Source organism: Bos indicus, chromosome 12 (assembly GCF_029378745.1).
Source record: "Bos indicus isolate NIAB-ARS_2022 breed Sahiwal x Tharparkar chromosome 12, NIAB-ARS_B.indTharparkar_mat_pri_1.0, whole genome shotgun sequence".
Classification (NCBI taxonomy): Eukaryota; Metazoa; Chordata; class Mammalia; order Artiodactyla; family Bovidae; genus Bos; species Bos indicus.
Genome location: NC_091771.1, coordinates 22587896 through 22613842, shown reverse-complemented (window position 1 = coordinate 22613842; position 25947 = coordinate 22587896). Strand labels below are relative to the sequence as shown.

The window sequence follows — 25947 nt, the reverse complement described above, 5'->3', positions numbered from 1 at the left end:
CTTTAAATTGGATAATTTTAAGGACAAACTGAAGGATGAGGACTATGGCAGAAAATGTCTGAAATAAAAAAAAAAAGAAAATGAAAAATTGGAAACAGCTTCAAAATTCATAAGGTTTCAGAGGAAAGAGAGATAACAGGAATTATTTTCATGTGAAGACCCTCAATGCCTAAAAACTGAGTTCTAGGTAGTACAGCAAAGAACAGAACATCCAAAGAAAAGGCTCAGGGAGCTGTGATTATAGACAGGTAAGAAACGTGGGATCCATGCTTCAAAGTCCTTGAGAGAAATACACAGGAGAGACAGCACGTTACAAGGACTTTTGCAGAGAAACTGAAATAACTGAAAATGAAAGCTAAAATTCGTATTCCATTTCTCAGCTTTTCTAGAAACTAGAGCGTGGACATGTATTTTAGGTTCAATTAACTGGACATATAAATGTAGAAACACCATCTGTGGATACAAAGAAACTGGCACTTCAGGGAATCAAGAGAAAGTGACACAAAAAGCATACACAGGGAGAACTCTTCAGGAGGTGACAGCAGTTTAAACAAGTCTCCAGAGACAGAGCTGTGCTGTGGAGGCACCTGCAGTCGAGGGTCAGTTGGTCAAGTGACCCGTCAATCCAGGCTTCAGCAGTAATACCCATGTGGTCCCACTGCTAATGTCTGAGGGTTCCCTTTTTTCCACATCCTCTCCAGCATTTAATGACTGTAGAATTTTCAAAGATGGCCATTCTGACCTATGTGAGGTAATACCTCCTGGTAGTTTTGATTTACATTTTTAAAATAATTAGTGCTGATCACCTTTTCAAGTGCCTGTTGTCCATCTGTATGTCTTCTTTGGAGAAATGTCTCTTTAGGTCTTCTGCCCATTTTCTGCTTGGGGTGTTCATGTTTTCGTTTTTTATACTAGGCTGTATGAGTTGTTGGTATACTTTGGGTATTAAGCCCTTGTAGATTGCACCGTTTGCAAATATTTTCTCCCATTCTGTAGGTTGTCTTTTCATTTTGTTCATGGTTTCCTTTGCTGTGCCAGAGTTTATAAATTTGACTAAGCCTCATTTGTTTATTTTTGCTTTTATTTGTCTTGGGAGACTAATCTAAGAAAACATTGCTATGATTTATGTTAGAGCATTTTTGCCTATATTCTCTTCTATGAGTTTTACAGTTTCATGTCCTATATTTTCAGTCATTGTGAGTTTATTTTCGTATGATCCAACAATCCCACTCCTGGGCATATATCTAGATAAGACGAAAACTCTAATTTGAAAAGATGCATGTATCCCAACATTCACAGCAGCACTATTTGCAATAGACAAAACATAGAAGCAACCTAAATGTCCATCAACAGATGAATAGAGAAAGACGTGGTCTATTTATACAATGGAATATTCAGTTCAGTTCAGTCGCTCAGTCGTGTTTGACTCTTTGCGACCCCGTGGATCGCAGCACACCAGGCCTCCCTGTCCGTCACCAACTCTCGGGAGTTCACCCAAACTCATGTCCATCGAGTCGGTGATGCCATCCAGTCATCTCATCCTCTGTTGTCCCCTTCTCCTCCTGCCCCCAATCCCTCCCACCATCAGGGTCTTTTCCGGTGAGTCAACTCTTCGCATGAGGTGGCCAGAGTATTGGAGTTTCAGCTTCAGCATCAGTCCTTCCAATGAACACCCAGGACTGATCTCCTTTAGGATGGACTGGTTGGATCTCCTTGCAGTCCAAGGGACTCTCAAGAGTCTTCTCCAACACCACAGTTCAAAAGCATTACTCAGCCATAAAAAATATTGAAATAATGCCATTTGCAGCAACATGGATGGACCTAGAGAATATCATACTAAGCGAAGTAAGTCAGCCAGAGAAAGACAAATATCATATAATATCACTTATATATGGAAACTTAAAAAGGATACAAACTAACTTATTTATAAAACAGAAACAGACTTGCAGACGTAGAAAACATGATAAAATCCATGTTATCCAAGGGGGAAGGGGGAGGAATAAATTAGTATCTGGGATTAACAGGTACATACTGCTATATTCAAAATAGATAAACAACAAGGTCCTCCTGTATAGCACCCCTGGAGAAGGAAATGGCAGCCCACTTCAGTATTCTTGCTTGGTAAATCTCATGGTCAGAAGAGCCTAGTGGGCTACAGTTCATGGGGTTGCAAGAGTCGGATATGATTTAATGACTAAACCACCATTGTATAACACAAGGAACTATATTCAATATCTTGCAATAACCTATAATGGAACAGAATGTGAGAAAAATTTATATTATACACACACACACACACACACTCTGCTGTACAGCAGAAACTAACACAACACTGTAAATCAACCATGTGCATGCATGCTGTGTTCTTCAGTAGTGTCTGACTCTTTGCGACCCTGTGCACTGTAGCCCTCCAGGCTCCTCTGTCCATGGGATTCTCCAGGCAAGAATACTGAAGTAGCCACGTCCTCCTTCAGGGGATCTTCCCAATCCAGGGACTGAATGCTTGGTTCTATGTCTCCTGCTTTGGCAGGTGGGTTCTTTACCACCAGCACCACCTGGGATTTCACTAAAAAAAAAAAAAAAAAGAACTCTATCACTTATAAAACCATAAAACTTCAATACTTTTCACTCAATAAGCCTCTAATAAGCACATATACTGTGTAAGATACTATGCTGAAGATCTAGGAAGGCAAAGATTCCCATCATCCAAGTACTTAAGAGTCTAGTGGAGGAACAACAAACACTTAAATTTAAAAATAATCAAATGACAGAAGTTAGAGATGCCGTATATTATCTACTATGGAATTTGCATGACACATCAATTAACTCTGCCCAAGGACAGATGGGGAGCTATGTGAAGGTACAGAGAAGTGATATTTGAGTGAGTCGGAAGGACAAAGAGGATTTCACCAGTTTCACAGGAGCAGACATTTCTGGGAGAGTGACTTGTATGTGCCAAGGTATGGAGACTTAGAAATTTGCGATGTGTTTGTGGGTCAGAAAACACAGGTGTTTTGAGCATGGTAACCATAAGCAAGTGCCTAGAAATAAAATAAGAGGGATACTCTGAAATCTCATTATGAAGGTGCATGTACACCATCTTCTCTGGTGGCTCAGAAGTTAAAGCGTCTGCCTCCAATGTGGGAGACCCAGGTTCAATCCCTGGGTCGGGAAGATCCCCTGGAGAAGGAAATGGTAACCCACTCCAGTATTCTTGCCTGGAGAATCTGGGGTCACAAAGAGTCGGACACGACTGAGGGACTTCACTAACTTACTTACTTACTTATGTACACCATACTAAAAAGTTACTTTATTCAATAATTGCCACTATGGTTTTTAAAGCCACAAAGTGATAGGACCAAATTTACTCTAGAAAAATAATCCTGGTGTCAGTGCAAGAGTAGTAAGAACAGGCAACACAAACACAGAACACACTTAAAAGTTTAGCTGCTAAAGTTTTTGCCTATATTCCAAGTGAGAGGTGTACATAACTCAAAACAAAAACCGAGGAAGCAGAAATAGAATTTGAAAACTATTGCTAACTTGGTAAGTAAGTACGTGGTGTGAGGTTAGCCTTATATCCTTGGGAAGGATTCCATGGCCTTGGATTACTTACTCATTTACTCATCATAAAATACTAACGACATGATAACATGGTAATGATTCTGATGTTGCAGAATACGCACAAAGAACAGTGCATTAAAAGGATCTAGCACTGAGCCTGATTCTCAATACATTTGGATGCTAAATAATAGAAGCTGTGGTTTTTTTATGGACTTTCCAGGTGGCTCAGGGGTAAAGGACCCATCTGCCAATGCAGGAGCCGCAGCAGACATGGGTTTTAACCCGAGGTCAGGAAGATCCCCTGGAGAAGAAAATGGCAACCCCCTCTAGTATTCTTGGTTGGGAAATCCCATGGACAGAGGAACCTGGAGGGCTACAGTCCTTAGGGTTGCAGAGAGTTGGACACAGATGAAAACGCACTCGTTGCTTTTAACAGAAGGAAGAATGTAGAGGATTGAATATTCTATTTTATTCTATGATACACCAGATATGGCTTTAATAAATGCCATATTATATTTTGATAAAGTCACAGTGAACAATATGGTGTGACTTCCACCTATTTCAGAAACTAAAGAGCCAGAAAGCTTTAAAAAAAAACCAAAGTGGGAGACAGGGAAATTGATGAGGCTTTTCTTTCAACTGCTACTTGGAAGGTAAGAATGTCCACATTTTACACTTCAGCATGGTTCTTCTGTGGTTATGTAAAAATGCTTTACTCTTTTATATATAAGTCTTTGTTCTCTCACTAAATTAAAATATTTAGGTCAGAGCCTGTCTCTAATTCTTTCAGTGTCTATTATCATAAGGCGTTTAGTATACATAAATACCTTTACATTTTCACTAAAATAAAACCTTTATTTTATCTTCAATAAAATTTTATCTTTATCTTCAATAAAATTGTTACATATAAATATTATACATACACATATTAAAATAAATACATATATAAAACCTACATCTCTGATGAGGCTTACCTGAATATTCGTTTTTAACTGCTGGAAAATATTGAACTGTTTAAAAGTATTGATTTCTAGCCCTTAACTTAAAATTTATAGTTAGCCTTATAAAAGAATAATAGGTGAATATTAAAAAGCATATAAATTGCTTTAAACATCCTTAAATTTTACAGTAATTTTCCTGTCTTCATCCTACTATATTTCTAATTTCCAAATTAGTTATGACCAACCTAGGTAGCACATTGAAAAGCAGAGACATTACTTTGCCAACAAAGGTCCGTCTAGTCAAGGCTATGGTTTTTCCAGTGGTCATGTATGGATGTGAGAGTTGGACTGTGAAGAAAGCTGAGCGCCGAAGATGCTTTTGAACTGTGCTGTTGGAGAAGACTCTTGAGAGTCCCTTAGACCGCAAGGAAATCCAACCAGTCCATTCTGAAGGAGATTAGCCCTGGGATTTCTTTGGAAGGAATGATGCTGAAGCTGAAACTCCAGTACTTTGGGCACCTCATGCGAAGAGTTGACTCATTGGAAAAGACTCTGATGCTGGGAGGGATTGGGGGCAGGAGGAGAAGGGACGACAGAGGATGAGATGGCTGGATGGCATCACTGACTCTATGGACGTGAGTCTGAGTGAACTCCGGGAGTTGGTGATGGACAGGGAGGCCTGGCGTGCTGCGATTCATGGGTCGGACACGACTGAGCGACTGAACTGAACTGAACTTTTATTACAATGGCAAATTCAGAGAAGTACAAATAAACACAGAAAAGTGGGCCCCCTACCTTAATGTACTCAGTTAATATATTCAGTAACACATGAGGGAGATTAGAAAATGTCAGTCTGTTTGGAAAGGTACAAAATGAAACGTGCAAATCTGTCTGCCAAAGGAATGCCATCCTAAAAAAGAAAAAAAAAAAAAAGCCCAAATTTACACGTACGGGTATTTCACACACACGGTGATCACACTACACACACTGTAACGCATCTTGCTTTTTTCACATACTGTATTTAGGAATTCTTTGCGCATCCACATTTAAATCTCCTTCATAGCGGAAAAATGGCTGCACAGTATTAAGTGAACTTAACTAGAATTAGCTTTAACTGAACATATTTGCCCAGGCACAGGTCTCAGTATGTGTAAGTCTAGCTCAGACTTTCACAGATTGAGGATTACGAAATCTCTTTAATCCCATAAATCGTAATACCCCAGCTCTACACCTGATTTGAATTTCAGTCCACTTTGCAAACGCAGTCTCACGTGAGTCTCCTCCTCCCAGCCTGAAGTCTTGCTCCGCCTCCCTCGATTTCTCCACCCGCCCCGACCAGCTTCCTAGGAGCCAGGCTGAACAGGAGGGGACGGGGCACAGGCGTCCGAGGGCGCATGCGCGGCCTAGGCAGCGCATGCGTGCTACGCGGCTACTGGCGCGTCCCTTTCCTGGGCTGAGGTGGCCGGCGCCTGTCCAGGGGCGGGACGCCAGGCGCTATGGCCGAGGGCAGCGGGGAAGTAGTCGTAGTGCCCGCGACTGGGGCTGCCAACGGCCTCAATAATGGGGCCGGCGGGACCTCGGCGCAGACCAGCAACCCGCTGTCGCGGAAACTGCGTAAGATCCTGGACACCCGGCTGGACAACGACAAGGTGAGCGGGGCTGGAGGGGCCGAGGGTCGCGCATCCCTGGGAGCCGGAGTCGGGGGGTGGTCGTCTGTCCGGCGACCTCGCGCTTGTCCCTTGTCTTCGCCTCGAGGTGGGCACCCAAGGCCCGCGGGACCCCTCAGGCTGCGTTGCCGACGTGGGGCAGGTGAGAAGGGGGAAGCCGAGGAGACCCAGGAAAAACGAAGTTTCCAGGGTGTACCTCTATTTATTTAAAACGGTTCCTCGAAGATTCTGGGTCTGGACGGCAAACGGTGGAAGAGGGGTTCTCCCTGACCCCGACAGGTGTTGATCGTGCCTTAACGGCATAAAGAAAAAAAATGTAGAAGTGAGAGTTTTATCGGTAAATGTGTAGACACCTGACAGTAAGGTATCGATAAGAATTTGTGTGTAAAAGATAACATTATACTATGATGAGTTAGAAAGATGGTCCACATTATACTATGACTAAGAAAGGTGGTCTTTAGGACCACCACTTATTAGATATAACCAGCAAACTGGTGCATTCTGGTTTAAGTCCCTTAACTTCTCTAAGCTGATGTTAAATCTCTTAATTGGGAATACCGCAAGTTACTTTCTCAGGGTTGTTGCGAGGGTTCAATGAGAGAAACCAGGTGAAATGGTCAGCACAGCGCTGCAGGAGTTGTTTCTTGTTAATTCTCAATAAATGTTAATTTTATACAGTTTATTAAGGGTTTAAAGTGTCTGTTATTGACATGAATCTTCTCTTTTAATACAGCTGCTCTGGTAAATTAACATTATTTCTTTTTTACTCATGAGAAAAATAAGGTATGGAGAGAGGGTCTCTGGGTTAAGACATATATCTAGTAACTGGCGAGCTGTCCTTTGCCCCCTAGTCTGTGCTACTTTGTTCATTTAGCGTTTACTGACCACTCATTTAGCCTCGACTCCAGGACGTATCAAGACTGTGTTCCAAAAAAAGAAATAGCTTTATTTTATCTATTTTTTGCCATAAATATTTATAGCTATTTTTTCTGTCTCTTAAATATTAAACTGAATTTAAATAGCCTTACAGTTTTTTTCATTCCAGCCATTTTAAAAAATTGAAGTATAGTTGATTTGCAATATAGTGTTAGTTTTAGGTGAGCAACCAAATGTGTTCAGTGTTTTTATGATAACGTAATCAAAACATGGAAAGTCCAGCCTGTTTGAACATGTATTAGTTCAGGTGTAGGAATTTCTGTCTGTAGGATTTAGGGTGTTATTGGACACAATGGGCTTGGTCCTCTGCCCTCTCTACCCATGTTCTCTCTGTTAAAGACCTCTTTTAGTCTCATAGCTTTTTAAATAGTAAAAAGCATGATGATGCTCTAATTTCTAACCCTGTTCCTGACATCTCTACCAAGCTCCAGTTGTCTACGTGACACCTCCAGTTGGCTACCTGATCCATATCACACAGATAGCATGGCCAGAATTCTTGATTTTCCTCCAAACTGGTTCTCTTCCCCTGTTAGTAAAGAACATCACCATTTACCCTTCATGCAAGAAGCATATAAGTGTTTTTTTTATTCCTGTTGTTTTCTTTTCCCGCACATCTCACATCCAATTCATTACAAATCCTATAGGCTCAATCTTGAAAAATATATTCTAATTTTTTTTGGAGTATCTCTTTTTTTATCTGCTTAAACCATCTTGGACTAAGCCACTGGCCACTGTCAAATCTTGCTTGAATTATTTTGGTTCAGAAGTCATCTCAGAGAGGCCTTCCTCTCTTAAGTCTAAGTTCGGCTCCCAGTTATTCAGTTCCCAGCCTAGAAACTACCGTTAGTTCTTATTTTTTAGATAAGCCTTCCAGAGTTGGTTTATGCAGGTGCCAGTAAATATGCATGTACTGTACATAGTCCTTTTTTTTTTTAACACTTGTTTTCACTTACTTATATCTTGAAGCTCACGCTATGTAAGTACATACAGAATTTCCACTTCTTTTCAATGGCTGCATCACAGTCTCTTTAACCAAGCCTTTTTAGATGAACATTAAGGTTCTTTCTAATCTTTGCAATTTCAAACAATCCTGCAATGAATAACCTTGTATATATGTCACGATGCACAAGTACATATGTCCTTACTGTGTTTCAGAAATAAGTTTGCTGTTCAGTACTGTGAAGGTCTTCCGGTATTTTTTGGATTGTGTAATGGAAATAAATTCTTGGGAAATGATTTCAGTAAGTTTTTGCTTAAGATTAGAAAAACATTTGAAAATTGGTCCCAATAATATTCTTTTATTATCAATTATGTAGGACATGTTGGAAGCTCTTAAGGCACTGTCAACCTTTTTTGTTGAAAACAGTTTGCGGACTCGAAGAAATTTACGTGGAGATATCGAACGCAGAAGTTTAGCCATCAATGAAGAGTTTGTAAGCATTTTCAAGGAAGTGAAAGAAGTATGTAAACTCTTTTCATTTAGCATTTATTGAGCGCTTACTGTATGCTTGGCTTTGTGCTAAGTTTTTTTATGAATAGAGTTGATACGCTTGCTATTTGTGTACCATGTTCAAATAAAAAATTTAACTATTAACAATTCCTTCAGCAGCATCATTCTTTGGATTGGTGTGATTTCTAAATCCATAACCTCCACAAATGCTGCGTCTTAGAATGTTGAAATATTTGGGAAATTCTTTTACAAATTTTAGCATTTTAAACAGAAACAAAAAACCATTTCTCTGAGTGATTTTCCAGTAGAAATAGTCTCTTGTTGAATACATCTCCCTTGGATAACTATTTTTCCACTGGAGATTAATAGGGACCGAGTAACCTTATTGCATCTTAAATTATGAAATTTTCAGATTAATTGCAATCAGTTACTTCAGCTAATAAATAATTATTCATTATATTTGAGTGAGCAGTCTATTCACCATAGGGTGAAAATGAATTTTGTTTATTATGTTATAAATTACATTAAATTAGAGTAATATTACATAGTTAATATTTCTATGGGAGTTGTATGGAAGTGTCATACATGGTACCAGTGAGTGCTTAATAAACACAAGGCTATTTTTTTTTTAAGATTTATTGTTTATTTGTTTGTGGCTGCCCTGGGTCTTCGTGGCTGCGCTGGGTCTTCATGCTTCACGTGGGCTTTCTCTAGTTGCGATGAGTAGGAGCTACTCTGCATTGCAGTGTACAGGTTCTAGGTGCTCAGGCTTCAGTAGTTGTGGTGCATGAGATTAGTTGTTCTGCTGCATGTGGGATCTTCCCAGACCAGGGATTGAACCCCGTTTCCCCTGCACTGGCAGGCAGATTCTTAACCATAGACCACCAGGCAAGTCCAATGTAGACTGTTTTTAACTGTGCAGTAGGATTTCATTGGCTGAAGTCTAATAATCTGAAAGGTTAAAAGGGAAGTTTGGTAGTGTTCATAAAACTAGGGAGAGATAGTAGTGATGAGCACATCTAAAGTGTACTCTTTAAACACCATTTCCCACTGAAAAGAAGTACCAAAGCGAGGAAGCCATAAAAGACCACTGGGAAGTGTGAAAAGGACTATGGAGCTAAGTTAAGGGGTTTCCACTGGTCAAAGATAGGATGATTTGAGGATCAGTAAAAATGACTGCAGTGGACTGAAGCTCGTCAAGCATATTTATGTCCATGAGGGATACTACATTATTTACAAGTCAGATTCATTCAGTGTACTGGAGTGCATGCTTCGTCCCTCAGTCGTGTCCAACTCTTTGCAGCCCATGGACTGTAGCCCGCCAGGCTCCTCTGTCCATGGGATTTTCCAAGCAAGAATACTGGAATGGGTTGCCATTTGTTAAAGTAAATATTAGAAATAAGTTTTTCTTGACCTAGTTGGCTAATAATATAGTGCTAGTCTCATTAGATTATACAGTGAGATTTAAGGAAATAGATTAGTTTGCCTATTTGTACCTGTTTGCTGTTGCTGATATTAATTGCTATTTTGAAATCATTCTTTTATTCACTTCAAAGCTGTTTAGGATAAACAGTAAAGGTCAGAAATAGAACTGTTACTTATGATTCTATTACACAAAAATAACCTGTCAGTATTTTATTGTGTGGCCCTTCAGGACTTTCCTGTGTTCTTCTGCACACATATATGTGTATTTTTTCTGAAACAAACAAACAAACATGGGGAGGTGTTGTATGTGTTTTATGAGCCCTTTTTTAGCCTTATATAGACATTTTTCCATAATCACACACACACAGATACTGTCATTGTTAATGGATGCACAGATTTCCGTTGTGTGGTTGGAAATGGTTCACACTTGCCATTTGTTTTAGGCAACTCTGTGTTGATCATCTCTTACATATATTGTTGCACGTTTATTTGATTAATTTCTTAGGATAAATTCTTAGTATGAGAATGTGAATAAACACGTATTCATATTCTTAAAAATTTTCCATTTTCCTATTGTCAGACCCTTTCTAAAAAGAAATATGCTAGTTTTTTAAAATATCTTTTCATATTCTAGACGTTATTCTTTTTAACCATTTTCAGTCTTAAATACAGAATCTTTTGTCATGCTTTGGCAAAAGAATATCATGGAACAAAAATAAAGATTTGGCTAAGATAAGAGAAATTGCTTTAACTATACCTAATGCTTTAACTATATCTAATGTTACTTTTTTCCTTTTCAGGAACTTGAAAGCATACATGAAGATGTTCAAGCAATGAGCAGCTGTTGTCAAGATATGACAAGTCGCCTACAGGTCCGGTATAATGACTGCATTGTAGCCTAGTTCCTGATAAGACAGTAAACTTTCAGAAATTGCTAGTTAAGTCCACAGAATGTGTGGATATCTGATACATCATGCCCTGTAGTAAGTTTGAATGTAAATTTTTAAAAATTATAACTCTCTTCGTGTTTCTTCAGTGATGGTTTGCTAATATTGTGTAGTTAACTCCAGAAACCTTTGTATTTTGATCTTGCCAGTATAGAGATAACTGTGTGAAGTTTTGATAAACTTTTGAATTCCATAATATTCCACAAATGCAGCACAAATAAATTCCTTAGTAGAAAGCCTTAGGAATACTTTCAGACTAAAGCTATGCCCAGTGAAGACCCAGCTTAATTATGATTTATACTCACTCTAAAAAATATCTCAGGAAAATGTCTCTAAGTGTAGGGCCGTTTATTAAAGCAGTCTAAACCCCTAGTTTGGCTGCAGAGTTAGCATTGATCTACATACTTCTGATTCACTTTATGCCTTTATGTCTCTACCTGTCTCCAACCACTGACTTGTTTCTCCTCTCGTTACTGACTGCCTTATTTTATAGGATTGCCCAGTTCAGGCCACTGAGAGAGAATCTCATTGGCTACACTTGTTGTTTGTTTCAGTTCACCTTATAAATGTTTTCCTAGTCTTTGAAATACCTTTTCATCAAGTTTTCATTCCTGATCCTTTCAGCTCTGGTTCAGGGGAGAGAGGATTGCTTAGTATGACTTAGTATGACTTGGTCAGGAACAGCACTCTGTCTTGTAGATGGGGCTATCTCTAATCTTCACCAGAACCCTCTATGAGGGGTATTTTTTGTATATTGAGTTATCATTGACTTAGCTTACAACTTCATTCAGAGATTCCCTGGTAGCTCAGCACAGCCATAAGTGAAGCCATGTTTTCCATCCTTCACTGGCCCTGCCAGTGCCTCTGTTTCACTAAAAAGCATCAGGAACTGTTAAATTCCATCATGGTGACACCTTTTTCTTTCTTGTAAGCCTTATGTATGTAGTATTATGTGTGTATTGAGAATTCTGAGTTCTTCTTTTTTAACATTTATTTATTTTTCTTTAGAGGATAATTACAATATTGTGTTGTTTTCTGCCTGAGTCAGTTCTTAAATGTAGTATGTGAGCCTTAAAACATCTGTTTCAATTTTTTGGGCCTTTTTTATATCTTTGTGTTCTGGAGTGTAATCTCATTTGCTGTTGAACTCCAGTAATTGGCAATGTTAGTTTTCTGAAGTATAATAGAATTGAAATGTGCTAATATTAGATATGTTTATAATTTTAGGCAGCAAAGGAACAGACTCAGGATTTAATAGTAAAAACCACTAAGCTTCAAGCTGAAAGGTAAGCTTTTCTTTATATAATCAATTCTTCATTAATTTGGAGATAATTCAAAAACTATAAATAACTTCAAAGCAGAGATAAAATAATCAAAAAAGTGATTCAAAAATGATACAAAATATGAGGTTTTAAGCTATTATCCAAGAGTAAAACAAATACAAACAGTGTTTAGGAACATTGATAGCTGGGACTGAGATTATACCTTTTTGGAAGTGATGATGTGTTGTTCGTTTGCTGTATAATTCAAAACAAGCAGTAGATTTTTAAATTTTTTAGTAATTGTATTATGTTTTTTCACAATTGCCTTTCATTTTTAACTTAATGATTATGTACGCTGCTGCTGTCAAGGTACAGAACTGCTCTGCCACCACACGTCTCTTTCCCATTGGTGCATGGACCATGATGAGGAAAATTGCACACTATGCTGAAGAGATGGTTGGGTTCACAGAGCAGTCAACTCTAAGGAAAAGCAGGTGTTGAATTTCTGTATTCAGAACTAAGCATGTGCCTTGAGCATCAGATTAGAATGTTTTTAGTATCACAACACATCTTTTGAAAGTTTCCTTGCAGTTAGAGACCCACCTGTGAATTTTTCTCTTATGTTTTTGTTGGCTGACGTGAGAACAAGTGTGGATTCAATTGAAAATTATGTCTAAAACCAAGAGAGAAACATCACCAATCCTGTATACAAAGTTTATTCAAACCCTTTCTGCTGCTGCTGCTAAGTCGCTTCAGTCGTGTCCCACTCTGTGCAACCCCATACATGGCAGCCCACCAGGCTCCCCGTCCCTGGGATTCTCCAGGCAAGAACACTGGAGTGGGTTGCCATTTCCTTTTCCAATGCATGAAAGTGAAAAGTGAAAGTGAAGTCGCTCAGTCGCGTCCGACTCTTTGCGACCCCATGGACTGCAGCCCACCCGGCTCCTCCGTCCATGGGATTTTCCAGGCAAGAGTACTGAAGTGGGGTGCCATTGCCTTCTCCTGGCCTGAGTTAAATCTTTGTCTTGCCATCTTTAGTATGTAGTACAATCTCCTGTAACTAATTGTTGGTTTGATTGAGTCTCTTATCTACAAAGCTGAGCTCCTTGAGAAGTGACAGCCTCTTATTCTCTTTTTATGTCTCAGTGCAAAACACATTGTAGATTCAGTAAGTGATTTTGAGTGAATAAATATGAACTTTGTTTTTTAATATTGGTGAAATCACTATTTATTATGTATTTTTTTGGTCTCTTGGAAAGGCCCATCAGCCAGATTTCTCTCTGGTGAATGTTAATGTTTTTCTTTGAGGTGTAGTATGTTATAGTGGAAAGGATGTAGACCTTGAAGAGCTGAATTCTAATCTAAATCTTAGGTAAGAGCTCATTAGATTTTTAATCTTATATGAGTTCTTTGTTAACTCCCTCAGGCTCAGTTATCACATGTGAAAAAAAGGAATAATAAGCTACATTGCAGGGTTGTTGTGATGAATAAGTGATTTATATTGATTGCTGAACACACTGCCTGACTTACCTCAAGGAGTACTACCCTCCATATCCCTCTCCGCTTTTTAGACAGAGATGTGTAGTCCATCTTGTTTCTTCATTGGCTTTGGCAACTAGAAACAGAAGCTATTCTGTACTTAATTAGATAGTTTTCCTCAGCTGTGTTGTTTATGTTCTCATTCTTTCTTATTTTTTAATAGGTTTTATTTTGATTGTGTTATTTGCTATAAACCTATATCTTAGGTTTTGATATTATAGCTTACATAAAAATATAAAAGCAATTTATTTTGTCAGAACATATGTGATACATATTCTTTTATTGCCCTATAAAAGGTTAGGAGAAGGCAAGAAAAAATCACTTTTTTCTGCTTCTCCTTTCATTTACATGTGTGAAACTTGAAGAAAATTACAGTTAGATTAACTTGAACACCTAGATACAGCTATTGTTAACAATGTGGTGTATTTTCTCTCAGTTAGTATGTGTGCATACTAAATTAACAGCTGACCCTTGAACAACACAGGTTTGAACTGCACAGGTCCACTTATATATGTGTTTTTTTTTTTTTTGTAGTCCTACACAGTCCACAGTGGGTTGGAGCTTCTACTCCAGAGGGCTGGATGTAATATATGCAGATTTTCCTCTGTACAGGGTAGGGTAGGAGTCCCCAACCCACACATTATTCAAGGGTCAACTGTGCTAGATTCAGTTAAAACATAATGAAAAAGTAAACTAAAGAGATTAATTTTCCTTTGTGCCTGGTAAATTGACTGTGAAGATAGATCCAAAAGAAACTCCCAAAAGATTTTCATTGAAATGGTTAATTTGTATAGTCTCAAGGAATTTTATGAGGTGTTATCATTAATTTAAATCCAGTATGATAATGATTTGAGCTTCTAAAAGTATAAAACAAAACATGTTAAGGTAACTTGTAGATATCAGTACTTAATAAGATAATTAAGGACATAGGTTTTTTAAATCTGTATAGATTTAAGTAGGTGATTTACATTGTCATTTGAGAAAAATAGAGCATTACTGCCACCTGGAGGACTTTTTCTTTTTAGCTCTTGTCATTCAGCAGGAGCAGTTGACATTGTGAACTTAAACCTGGAAACCCAAGAGTCCAAACAAAACAAAGATGACATGCGTTGTTCTGTCTGTTCAGATACTGTTTGTTCAGTTTCATTTGAATATTTTGAAATTGGAGAATATTACTTCCCTGTGAACACTATTAACGAAACACTTTAATTTTATTTGTATATCTTCAAATCTAAAATCTAGAAGGCAGGAATGTTGAATTTCTGCTCATGTGGTTTGTATTCCTGACTTGCCTTTCGATTGTGACGCAGCTCAGTCCTGCAGGTCCCTGCAGGTTGAATTGCAGACTCAAGTGTGCTTTTTCCTAATGGTCAGCTAGTCTAAGTTGGCTGCATTCAGGTAATATAATTTGAAAAGATGTTTTTTGTTTGTTATGATAGTGTGCAGAAAAAGTGGCTAAGACAAAAGAGAGGAGTGATTTTTTTTTTTTTTTGGATTAATGAAGAATTACAAGATGAGTTCTTGGCTTCAATTTCTAACCTAAAGTAAATAATAGGCTTGATTTTTGATTTGTTGTGTACTTCATGGACCAGCTTCAAAGGCTTAAAACTTTTTAGTGACTGAGAAGAAATTAATTGGCTTATGTCTCTCTCACAACTTTGTTACCATAAGGTGAACTATTCACATACATATAAGTGGCTAAGGATTTGTATTGCCTGTACCATTCATGAACTTATTTCCCCTTTTGCATAAAGGTTAGTTCATCATTTTACTGTGGCCTCTTACTGTGCCCTCTGCAGAGGTAGGACAATATCAGCTAATTGATCACCTACGTGCTTGATGAGCTGCTAGTATTTGAGGCAGAAATGAGGCTTCTGAAGATACTGAGACAGTTTCACGTCTTTGTCTTAAAAGTTATGAGAGAAGCAACTTGTTTTAAAGCTATGTAAAATGCATAATGTGCTTGATTTTCTGTTCCCTTTTTAAAAATATTACAGTCAAAGGTTAGAAATAAGAGCACAAGTGGCAGATGCCTTCTTATCCAAGTTCCAGCTGACTTCTGACGAAATGAGTCTTCTCCGAGGTACAAGGGAAGGACCCATCACTGAGGTATTTTTGCTTTCTGTTGAAATCACTTAAAGCATAGCAGTTACAGATGTTAAAGAGAAATCACTCTTTTCTAAGGCTTTATTTTACCACCTAAATTTTTTTTTTATTTAAAAATGTTTTTAAGCTTAGCAATTTAAGGTACAGATTTTAAATTATCTTATTTTTTTTTAAACAGTACGTGTACTTCTTTTTTGTTTTTTAGGAGTCAGAGTACAATAGGGCTTATAAGGAAAGCCTACATCTCCTCATCACGTATTCCACTCCTTTCCATCTCTAAGTCCTTTGGCAACCATTTTCAATCTTGTTAATTGCTTCTTTTGTAGATTCTATATTCTGGACCTTTGGTGAAAAGGAGTATGCTTTGGATATCCATGTTAACTATTTGCTATGGATGAGCTACCATGGACTAAGTAATTAGCCTCTCTCTCCACGGCTCCTTTCCCTCCACACATACATGTTCTCTTTTCTTCTGCCTCACAGTGCAGTTATATGGCATGTTCTGTTTACACTGCAGTGATGTTGCAGTGATTACATGTTCTTTCTCTCACAACTTTTGGTCTTTCCTGAGATTAGAAACTTCTTACCTTGTCATCTGATTCTTTTCTGAACCCATGCCATTCTTTCTAAAACTTCAAAATGCTAAACAACAAGGAAAAGTATCATTTCTCTTTTTTCCCTCTTGAAAATACTCAGTTTTTCTTGAGAAGAATCCTTCAGTGTCCTAACTGGGAGGAACTGCAAACCTGTGCCTGGGGTCTGAGGGCAGGAAGAGTTCCTGAGGGGGCCCAGGGAGGGGGGCTTACTGAGTGACTCTTGATAGATGTCACCGTTATCTTACTGCCTGGGCTGGGATGGAACCCATCCCTTGAGTGTAGGGTGTTAAGTAGGTGAGAGAATTGTAGGTGCCTTACCTATTGGTATTTATTGCCCTTATAGTTTGAGGAACTTGGCGCATTTTAAATATGTGACATCGCACCTTCCCTCCCCCCGCCTCAGCAGAAATAATCAACAGTATTAGGGATTTTAAAACATTAAAAAAGTTTTTTATTCATCAAAGAAAAATAACTCATCAACTGCTTTTCATGGTTGGAACACTATTGGTGGCTATCTGGAAACTAAGGCTCCAGTACCTTTTTCGAGAGGGAAGAAAAGCTGGGAGTTCAGCGTCAGTCAGCTCGTGTATGTTTATACATTCAGCTTTGCATTCTGCTCCTGGATGAGGGGCAAGAAAGGGTTATATGGTAGACACATAAACCATCATCTCCTGTGGTGATGAAGCCATGCTGGGCTTTCTGTGTCTTAGATACGTAATACATAGCATGTTTTCCTTTGTTATAATCTTCAGGTTTACATTACTCTTTCACAAACCTGTATACGTCTTGAAGACAGAGATTTTGTCTTTATAAACTTTTAATCTCCACATCTTAGTACACTGTTTGGCACATACGTTTTAAAATGTGAATAATGGGCTTCCCTGGTGGCTTAGCTCATAAAGAATTCACCTGCAATGTGGGAGACCTGGGTTCGATCCCTGGGTTGAGAAGATCCCCTGGAGAAAGGAAAGGCTACCCACTCCAGTATTCTGGCCTGGAGAATTTCATGGACTCTGTAGTCCATGAGGTCGCAAAGATTCTGGGGGATGCGACTGAGCAACTTTCACTTCACTAAATATCTATCATACATTTTACAAAAATTTAGAGAAAGTTGAGATCAGTATAAGAAGGCTTCATTAGAGTAGGTAGAATAATTTCTTTGTTATGATATTTCAATTTAGAGCAATATAGTTTTACCTGAAAACATGGAAACTTTAAAGTTACATTCTTAATTTTAAAGGATTTTTTCAAGGCACTGGGAAGAGTAAAACAGATTCATAATGATGTTAAAGTTCTCTTGCGTACAAACCAACAAACAGCGGGGTGAGTAGCCTTTTCAATTCATGACTGTATTGCCACTTGTGTTTCCAAAATTTTAAAGATTTTCTAGATTCTTAAAGTGTATGGCATTATGTGAAATAGAAGTTTAATCTTTATGTGTCTTTGGATAAACAGGAAGTTATACCCTGGTGTTTAGCATAAAACAGCAGTTGAGTATCTAAGTGATGGTATTAAAACTTGGCAAAGTTTATTTAATTATTAAAAAATTACTAAAAAAATTATTCCACAAAATGATAAAAAGTTAATAAGCTATAACCAAATCATTCTGTAATTAAAATAATTAGATTCTTAGATTTAGCTATTGGCTAAAACTTTTAAATAAATTATAATCGTTAATTTTTTTAGTTTAGAAATTATGGAGCAAATGGCCTTGCTTCAAGAAACATCTTACGAAAGACTTTACCGGTGGGCTCAAAGTAAGTGGTCTCTTTGATGCAGTCTAGATTCATGAATGCTTGATTTTATTTCACTTAGTATTTATTTGATAGCATATTTTGATTTTAGTAATAAAAAAATTTGAACATACTGTCTTTGTGTTTGCCTCATAAGTATCTACTATAATTCAGTACTATATATAATTAAGGATGGAAATGAAAAAATAATAAGGTCAGTATCTGTGCCCCAGATTATCTTAAGGTTGATTAGACATCCCTTGTTGTTAATGTAATCGTTAGGGTGAATTAAATTTTCTGTTGCTGCTGTAACAAATTTATTTCAATCTTAATGGCTTAAAACAAAAGTTTATCATTTTATAGTTCTGTAGTCAGAAGTCACCATGCTAAAATGAGAAGATGTGCATTCATTTCTGGAGGCTCTAGGGAATAATCTGTTGCCTTGCTCATTCACTTTTTTGGCATGACTTAGTTCTTTGAGTCGGAGGACTGAGCTGTGAGTTTCCTTGGCTACTATCACAGGGTTTTCCTGCTTCTAGAGGCCGCCTGCATTGGCTTGTGGCCCCTTGCTCCATCTTTGAAGCCAGCAATGGGTAGATGGAGTCGCTTTCTCACTTTGAATCTCTCCTGCCTCTTCTTCCATCTCATATCTCTGACTTTTCTGCTAGCCTCTTCCACTTTTAAGACATAGATGATTACCTTGGACCCACTTAATGATCTGGGAAAATGTCCCTATTTAAGGTCATCTCACATGCTAGTAAAGTAATGCTTAAAATTCTCCAAGCCAGGCTTCAGCAATATGTGAACCGTGAACTTCCAGATGTTCAAGCTGGTTTTAGAAAAGGCCGAGGAACCAGAGATCAAATTGCCAACATCTGCTGGATCATCGAAAAAGTAAGAGAGTTCCAGAAAAACATCTATTTCTGCTTTATTGACTATGCCAAAGCCTTTGTCTATGTGGATCACAATAAACTGTGGAAAATTCTGAAAGAGATGGGCATACCAGACCACCTGACCTGCCTCTTGAGAAACCTGTATGCAGGTCAGGAAGCAACAGTTAGAGCTGGACATGGAACAACAAACTGGTTCCAAATAGGAAAAGGAGTACGTCAAGGCTGTATATTGTCAGCCTGCTTATTTAACTACTATGCAGAGTACATCATGAGAAACGCTGGGCTGGAGGAAGCACAAGCTGGAATCAAGATTGCTGGGAGAAATATCAATAACCTCAGATATGCAGATGACACCACCCTTATGGCAGAAAGTGAAGAAGAACTAAAGAGCCTCTTGATGAAAGTGAAAGAGGAGAGTGAAAAAGTAGGCTTAAAGCTCAACATTCAGAAAATGAAGATCATGGCATCCAGTCCCATCACTTCATGGGAAATAGATGGGGAAACAGTGGACACAGTGGCTGACTTTATTTTTCTGGGCTCCAGAATCACTACAGATGGTGATTGCAGCCATGAAATTAAGACACTTACTTCTTGGAAGGAAAGTTATGACCAACCTAGATTCCATATTGAAAACCAGAGACATTACTTTGCCAACAAAGGTCTGTCTAGTCAAGACTATGGTTTTTCCAGTGGTCATGTATGGATGTGAGAGTTGGACTATAAAGAAAGCTGAGCACCTAAGAATTGATGCTTTTGAACTGTCGTGTTAGAGAAGACTTGAGAGTCCCTTGGACTGCAAGGAAATCCAATCAGTCCATCCTAAAGGAGATCAGTCCTGGGTGTTCATTGGAGGGACTGATGTTGAAGCTGAAACTCCAATACTTTGCCCACCTGATGTGAAGAGCTGACTCATTTGAAAAGACCCCGATGCTGGGAAAGATTGAGGGCAGGATGAGAAGGGGATGACAGAGGATGAGATGGTTGGATGGCATCACCGACTCAATGGACATGGGTTTGGATGGACTCCGGGAGTTGGTGATGGACAGGGAGGCCTGGCGTGCTGCGGTTTATGGGGTCACAAAGAGACATGACTGAGCGACTGAACTGAACTGAAAGTCCATCCCCTTAATTCCATCTTCAAAGTCCCTTTTGCTTCATAAAATAGCATATTCACAGGTTTCAGTGATTAGGGCTCTTGGGAAGACTATTATTTCGCCTACCACAAGTGGTTTATGTATTTAGTTTTAAAATGTTTCAATAGTGTGTTAGTAGAATTACCTGTTAAAAACAAAGGAACATGAGGTCTTCACCTAGCAAAGGTTGGGAATTTCTGAACATGTCCTGTTTTTTGAACAGAGTAGACATTTAATCAGTATTTTGTAGACAGAATAATCAATATAATTTTACTAGTATGTATTAGTTACCCATATAAACATTCTAGCAAACTGCTTGAAGATTGCCGCTGGGGTAAAGAACTGGTGATGAATAGTTAGTATTCCCTTCCCTTCTTGACATTGCTGTGTGTATAGCAGTTATTCGGAGAAGGCAATGACACCCCACTCCAGTACTCTTGCCTGGAAAATCCCATGAATGGAGGAGCCTGGTGGGCTGCAGTCCATGGAGTCGCTAAGAGTAGGACATGACTGAGCGACTTCACTTTCACTTTTCACTTTCATGCATTGGAGAAGGCAATGGCAACCCACTCCAGTGTTCTTGCCTGGAGAATCCCAGGGACGGCAGAGCTTGGTGGCTGCCGTCTATGGGGGTCGCACAGAGTTGGACACGACTGAAGCGACTTAGCAGCAGCAGCAGCAGCAGCAGCAGCAGCAGCAACAGCAACATAGCTGTTATTTAGTGCATATTTGTTCATTGATTGGTTTCTTCAGAACTCTGGTTTCTTATAATAATAAAATATGTTGTATACCTCATAGCAGATGTGGTATATTGAAGTTAAATAGATATTTAAGCTTGAATGTTTAGTTTAGCAGCATTAACTAGTTTTTTATTGGTATGTTCTCTAGGCTTTTCCAAGCATTTTTTAAATGTGGTATTTAGACTCTGGTTGTACAATGGACATAATAAGGGCCTAATTGTATTTTAACCAGTGTTACAATGTTAACCCTTTTTCAGGTGAATGCAGAACACTGACACAAGAATCATGTGACATATCTCCAGTGCTAACTCAGGCAATGGAAGCCCTGCAGGACAGACCTGTCTTATATAAGTGAGTGACTTTTTCCTAATTAATAAAAAAGCAAATCTACTTTTTCTTTGGTAATTTATGTTGACTTTCAGTGTTAATCAAATTTATATACAATAGTTTGAGCAGTATAATAATGTACAGTGATATTTTTATCTCACCTGGGTACCACTGGAGCATCTGCCTAATTGCATATTCCATGCTATAGAATGCAACACAGATATGAAAACCAAGATGTCCCAATATCTAGACTGCCTCTTATTTATGCAGAGGTTAAGGTCTTTCCCGCATTCTGCCATCTCGTTAATTACCTTGGAATTGTATGTAACTAAAACTCCTGTATTAACACTGCCCTGAAAGGGTGGAGGTCAAATAGACTAATAAATAATAATTACCCAGAGATGAGAAAAGAAGATTTAAAATTAGAATTCCATTAGTAGGATTCCAGAAAAGAAAGAGTTCAGGTTTTTAATCCTGTAAGTTATGGCAGCCAGGTGCTATGTGATAATGCTTTGGATAAGAACTTCATGCATTATTTACTTATATTTTTTTTATTTTTCTGTGTTTTAGTTTTCTTTTACTTTTCAAGTCCTTTTTTTGTCTTCAGTCTTTAAACTTTTTAGTTTGTGTTGGGGTATAGCCAATTAACAATACTGTGTTAGTTTCAGGTGAACAGGAAAGGGACTCAGCCATACATACACATGTATCCATTCTCCCCTAGGCCTCCCTCTCATCCAGGTTTGCATGTAAAATTGAGTAGAGTTCCATGTGCTGTACAGTAGGTCCTTGTTGGTTATCCATTTTGAATATAGCAACGAGTATATGACCTTCTCAAACTCCCTAACTACCCCTTCCCCCTCATCAACCATAAGTTCATTTTCTAAGTCTGTGCCTCTTTCTGTTTTGTAAGTGAGTTCATCTGTTCTCATTTCTTTTTAGATTCCACATATAAAGGTTGTCACACGCTATTTCCCCTTCTCTGTCTGATTACGTCACTCATATGGCACTCTCTAGGTCCAGCCATGTTGCTGCAAATGGCGTGATTTCTTTCTTTTAATGGCTGAATAATAGTCCATTGTAGATATGTACCACATCTTTTTTATCCATTCCTTCAAATCCTTTTTCATTTTTAATGTCTGGAATAGTATGAAAATGGGAAGACCAAGTAGGGAGTTAAAATTTGGGAAACAGAAAGCCAGAGAACTCATGCATTCAGTCCTGCTCTGAGTCATGTCTTTTATCTGCTTCTATATTTTTAGAAGATTTCCTTCTTACTCTGTTTTCTGATTAGAACATTACTTGTCCTGTGATAAGATTTTAGAACACAAATGCTGGGACTTGACAGATACATAAAATAATCACACCCCAGTGTTACTTACTGAGTACTCACTATATGTTAAGCACAGTTCTAAGTGTGAAAGGCTTACCATCAATAAAACATCACCTTCAACTTGCTTTACTTTATGGAACCAGACGTAAACAAATCCACTTTAGCGTATACATTAAGTGCTTTTCTAAAAGTCAAGTCTCAAATGCTTTGTGGCTCAAGTAGTCTGTGGTGGGCAAAGGGGTGTACATTAGTGAAAGTTTCTTCCGGGAAGTAGGTATAAAATGAGTTCTGAAGGTTGATAAGCATTTTCCAAGATGAAAAGGGAGGAGAGAACATCCCAGATTTAGGGAACAGCAGGTGCTAGTGCATGGGTTGAGGAGGAACATGTACCTCTAGGGACTCGCAGAAGCTGGTTGCTGGGTTAGTAGCAGGAGCTGGATCACAATAGATCTGCATGTTATACGGTTTCCTGGGATAAGCTGATGCTCATTATTGACCATCGGCTCAGTGGATCTTAGCGTCTTTGAAATTTCTTTCCCAGTTTTTTCACTGTAAGGTATTGGTGTTTGGTTATGATTATAGTACCTGAAACATTTGGTGCTTGTTTAATAATGTGTAACAGTATCCACAGATTCATATTTGTTCACAAGGTTAATTGTTTTTTAAAAAGGCCTTCAGGTATTTTGGGCCTCTGAAAAGGTCAGCTGACTTCTACCATATAAATGTATTTTTTCTAAGTTTTGATTCTTGATCGACACTTGGAAAGGAGCAGTATTGCATAATAGTTTAAATGGTGGGCTCTGAGTTAGACTGGGTGTTTTTTTTTTTTTTAGATTTTTTGATGAACCCACATACCTTTATAGGCTTCGGTTTTCTTGAGCTGTGAAATGAGGATGAAAATAGTGCTTGTCGTGCTGGGTTGCTGTGAAGATTAAAATTGGAATGTTCCCATAAGGTGTTGAGCATCATGCTTCACTCATCACAAAGTACTGGCTATTATTTTTATTTTGAAAGCAGATAAAGTGGAAAATTTTCAGCTCAAGAGAAGTGTATTTAAGGCCTACCTGACAGCAAGGCAAAATGCTTGAGAGACAATAGAACTGAAATAGGCAAAGAAGATGTATCTTCACAGGAAACACAGGGGATGGGGGCCGTAGTGCAGTGTGGATGGTTAAACACTTGGATGTTGAGTGCAGAAGAAGGAAGCTTTTAGTGCCAGTTAAGTACCATAAGATGAACACTGAAAAAGAGAAATTTAGCCTTTCATCTTAAGTAATCACCTCTTTCAAAGTGGTGGTTTCTTAAAATTTAGGGAAAAACTTTATAATGTATTATGTTAACCACCAGATGGCACTATATGAACTTGATTTAAATAAAATAGAGAAGCTACCCAAACATTATTGGGTCTCAAATGTATAGGTATCACATTTAAGAAAATGTCAGTTATTGAAGTCTTTGGGGAAAATTGCCGTACTCAGATTTTGTTAGGTCTTATATAACTGGAATGCTAATGCATTATTAACTTTTAATACATCAATTACAGAAGTGTTTTCAAAAAGAAATTTATTCCAAGTAGAAATGGACAAATTGATGTTGTCTTCTTTACTGGTAAACCTTCAGCATGTCAGTTATTAAAGGATATAGTAATATATACAATGCTGATTTTTTTTTATTCTTTATTTGTTGTATTTCTTAGAAAGGCTTTTACGTTATTCTTCTATCTTTTAATTTTTTTGGACAAATTTTTTTCATTTTATTTGCTTTTTGACCAGAATTTTTCCTTTTCTACTATGGATAAACATAAAAACTGGGGATTTTGATTTTTTTTATTTTAACTAGAGGCATTTTAGAATATTTACATAATTTTGACATTCACTTTTATAAAGCTACATTTTCAGTTTTTGACCTTTGTTGGAAAAGAATCTCTTTTTGGTCAAGGAAATTTTCTTTTGTCTCTGGGAAAAGAGATTTCATGTCTTCGGATATCACTGAAGGTTCATTTTAGCTCATGCTCTTCTTGCTTCAAATTATATCTATTGCAGGAAAATTTAACATTAATGTTAATGTTTATTTATATTTTACAGTAAAAAGGTTAGATTCTGGTGTTTGTCAGACTTTTAAAATTGCCCCTCCCCGCATTTAAAATGCCAGTGGATTCAGTGGTTTCTGATATAACCTGTGGCCACAGTGAGTAGTCCTAGAAACAGAAGTTACATTGTTTCTGTTTATTATGCAGTCATTTGGGTCCCCAGGGGAAGATTAGGTTTACATATTTAAAAAGTTTGTGAATTTTGTGCTGTCATAAATCTGATCACAAGTCACTTCATAGAACTGATGGTCTTTAAAGGAAGGCATTCTGTACCCTAAGCATTTATATTTTTAAGAGCATGAGGGAAGAAATAGAAATAAGCACCTTGGTTCTAATTTGTTAAAAAAAAAACAGAGTGAATGTAAAGCAACTGTGCACTTTTGCAAAACTTAGCTTGATAACTGCATTTTCATCTTGACGTATTGCTGGTATGTCACTGCATGGAATTTCAAAACCATTTCCTTTTAACTAAAACCAAAAACCACACACAACCATGATCTGGTTACTGGTACATATGAATGCTCAGAGTCCTAACAATTTATTGCTATTGATTGCTTTACTACACTTTTATTTAAAAATATGCCCCCTTTCTAGCTTTCTTCTGTTAAAAAAAAAGTGGGTTTTTCATGAAATCAATAGCATATTAAAGAAAGCAGTGTAGCCTGAGAAATTCTTTTGAAAACTTTGGTGAAATTTTTGTAATTTTTCTTTATAGTAGGGTAATGAAATAATTCTCAACATTTAGTAGAGTACTGTTCAGAGATGTAGAAGTTCATGGATCTAGAATCTGCTGACATAGGACTACGAAAAAATAGTTTGTCTTCCTGTGTACCTTTAAAACAGAACTTTGAGTTGGGCGACAGTGGCGACAGAGAGAAACAAAGGCTGATTCTAGTCAAGGAAACAGGGACTCTTGGTACCTTTAAGCCATCCTATCATTTGACCCCAAATGGTCTGATCGTCCAGTTCAAAATCTTTTTTCCCTAAAAATTTCCTTAGCCTTGAAAGTCTTCTCTCCTGCCCCACCAACTGTAATTGATAACTTGTAAATATATGTAAAAGAAAGTATTTGCTCTTAAGGCATAGCTGGTCAGTAAATTCAAGTAGCATGTAATATGTTTAACATTGGAGTCAAAATAAGCTTTTAAATACGAATAGTATATTTTGGTGGTATTTGGTATAATTTGGACAAATTTTGTTGGTATTGTAGTAATATACATGAGAGTTTTTTTAGTGTAGCAGGAAAAGTCTTATATTTTGGATTACAGA

General features: G+C 37.8%; 1 protein-coding gene across 2 annotated transcripts in view; it reads left to right on the top strand.

Moving 5' to 3' along the window:
- Window positions 1–5919: 5919 nt before the first annotated feature.
- COG6 (component of oligomeric golgi complex 6) overlaps window positions 5920–25947 on the top strand; it is a 54625-nt gene continuing 34597 nt past the window's right edge. For both annotated transcript variants that reach the window (XM_070800162.1, XM_019971362.2), the window contains exons 1-8: window positions 5920–6154; window positions 8425–8568; window positions 10784–10855; window positions 12158–12216; window positions 15729–15840; window positions 17674–17756; window positions 18120–18190; window positions 21190–21283. In XM_070800162.1, coding sequence (XP_070656263.1) covers window positions 6002–6154; window positions 8425–8568; window positions 10784–10855; window positions 12158–12216; window positions 15729–15840; window positions 17674–17756; window positions 18120–18190; window positions 21190–21283 — 788 coding nt within the window. In that variant the 5' untranslated portion in view covers window positions 5920–6001. The remainder of the gene's footprint in view (window positions 6155–8424; window positions 8569–10783; window positions 10856–12157; window positions 12217–15728; window positions 15841–17673; window positions 17757–18119; window positions 18191–21189; window positions 21284–25947) is intronic.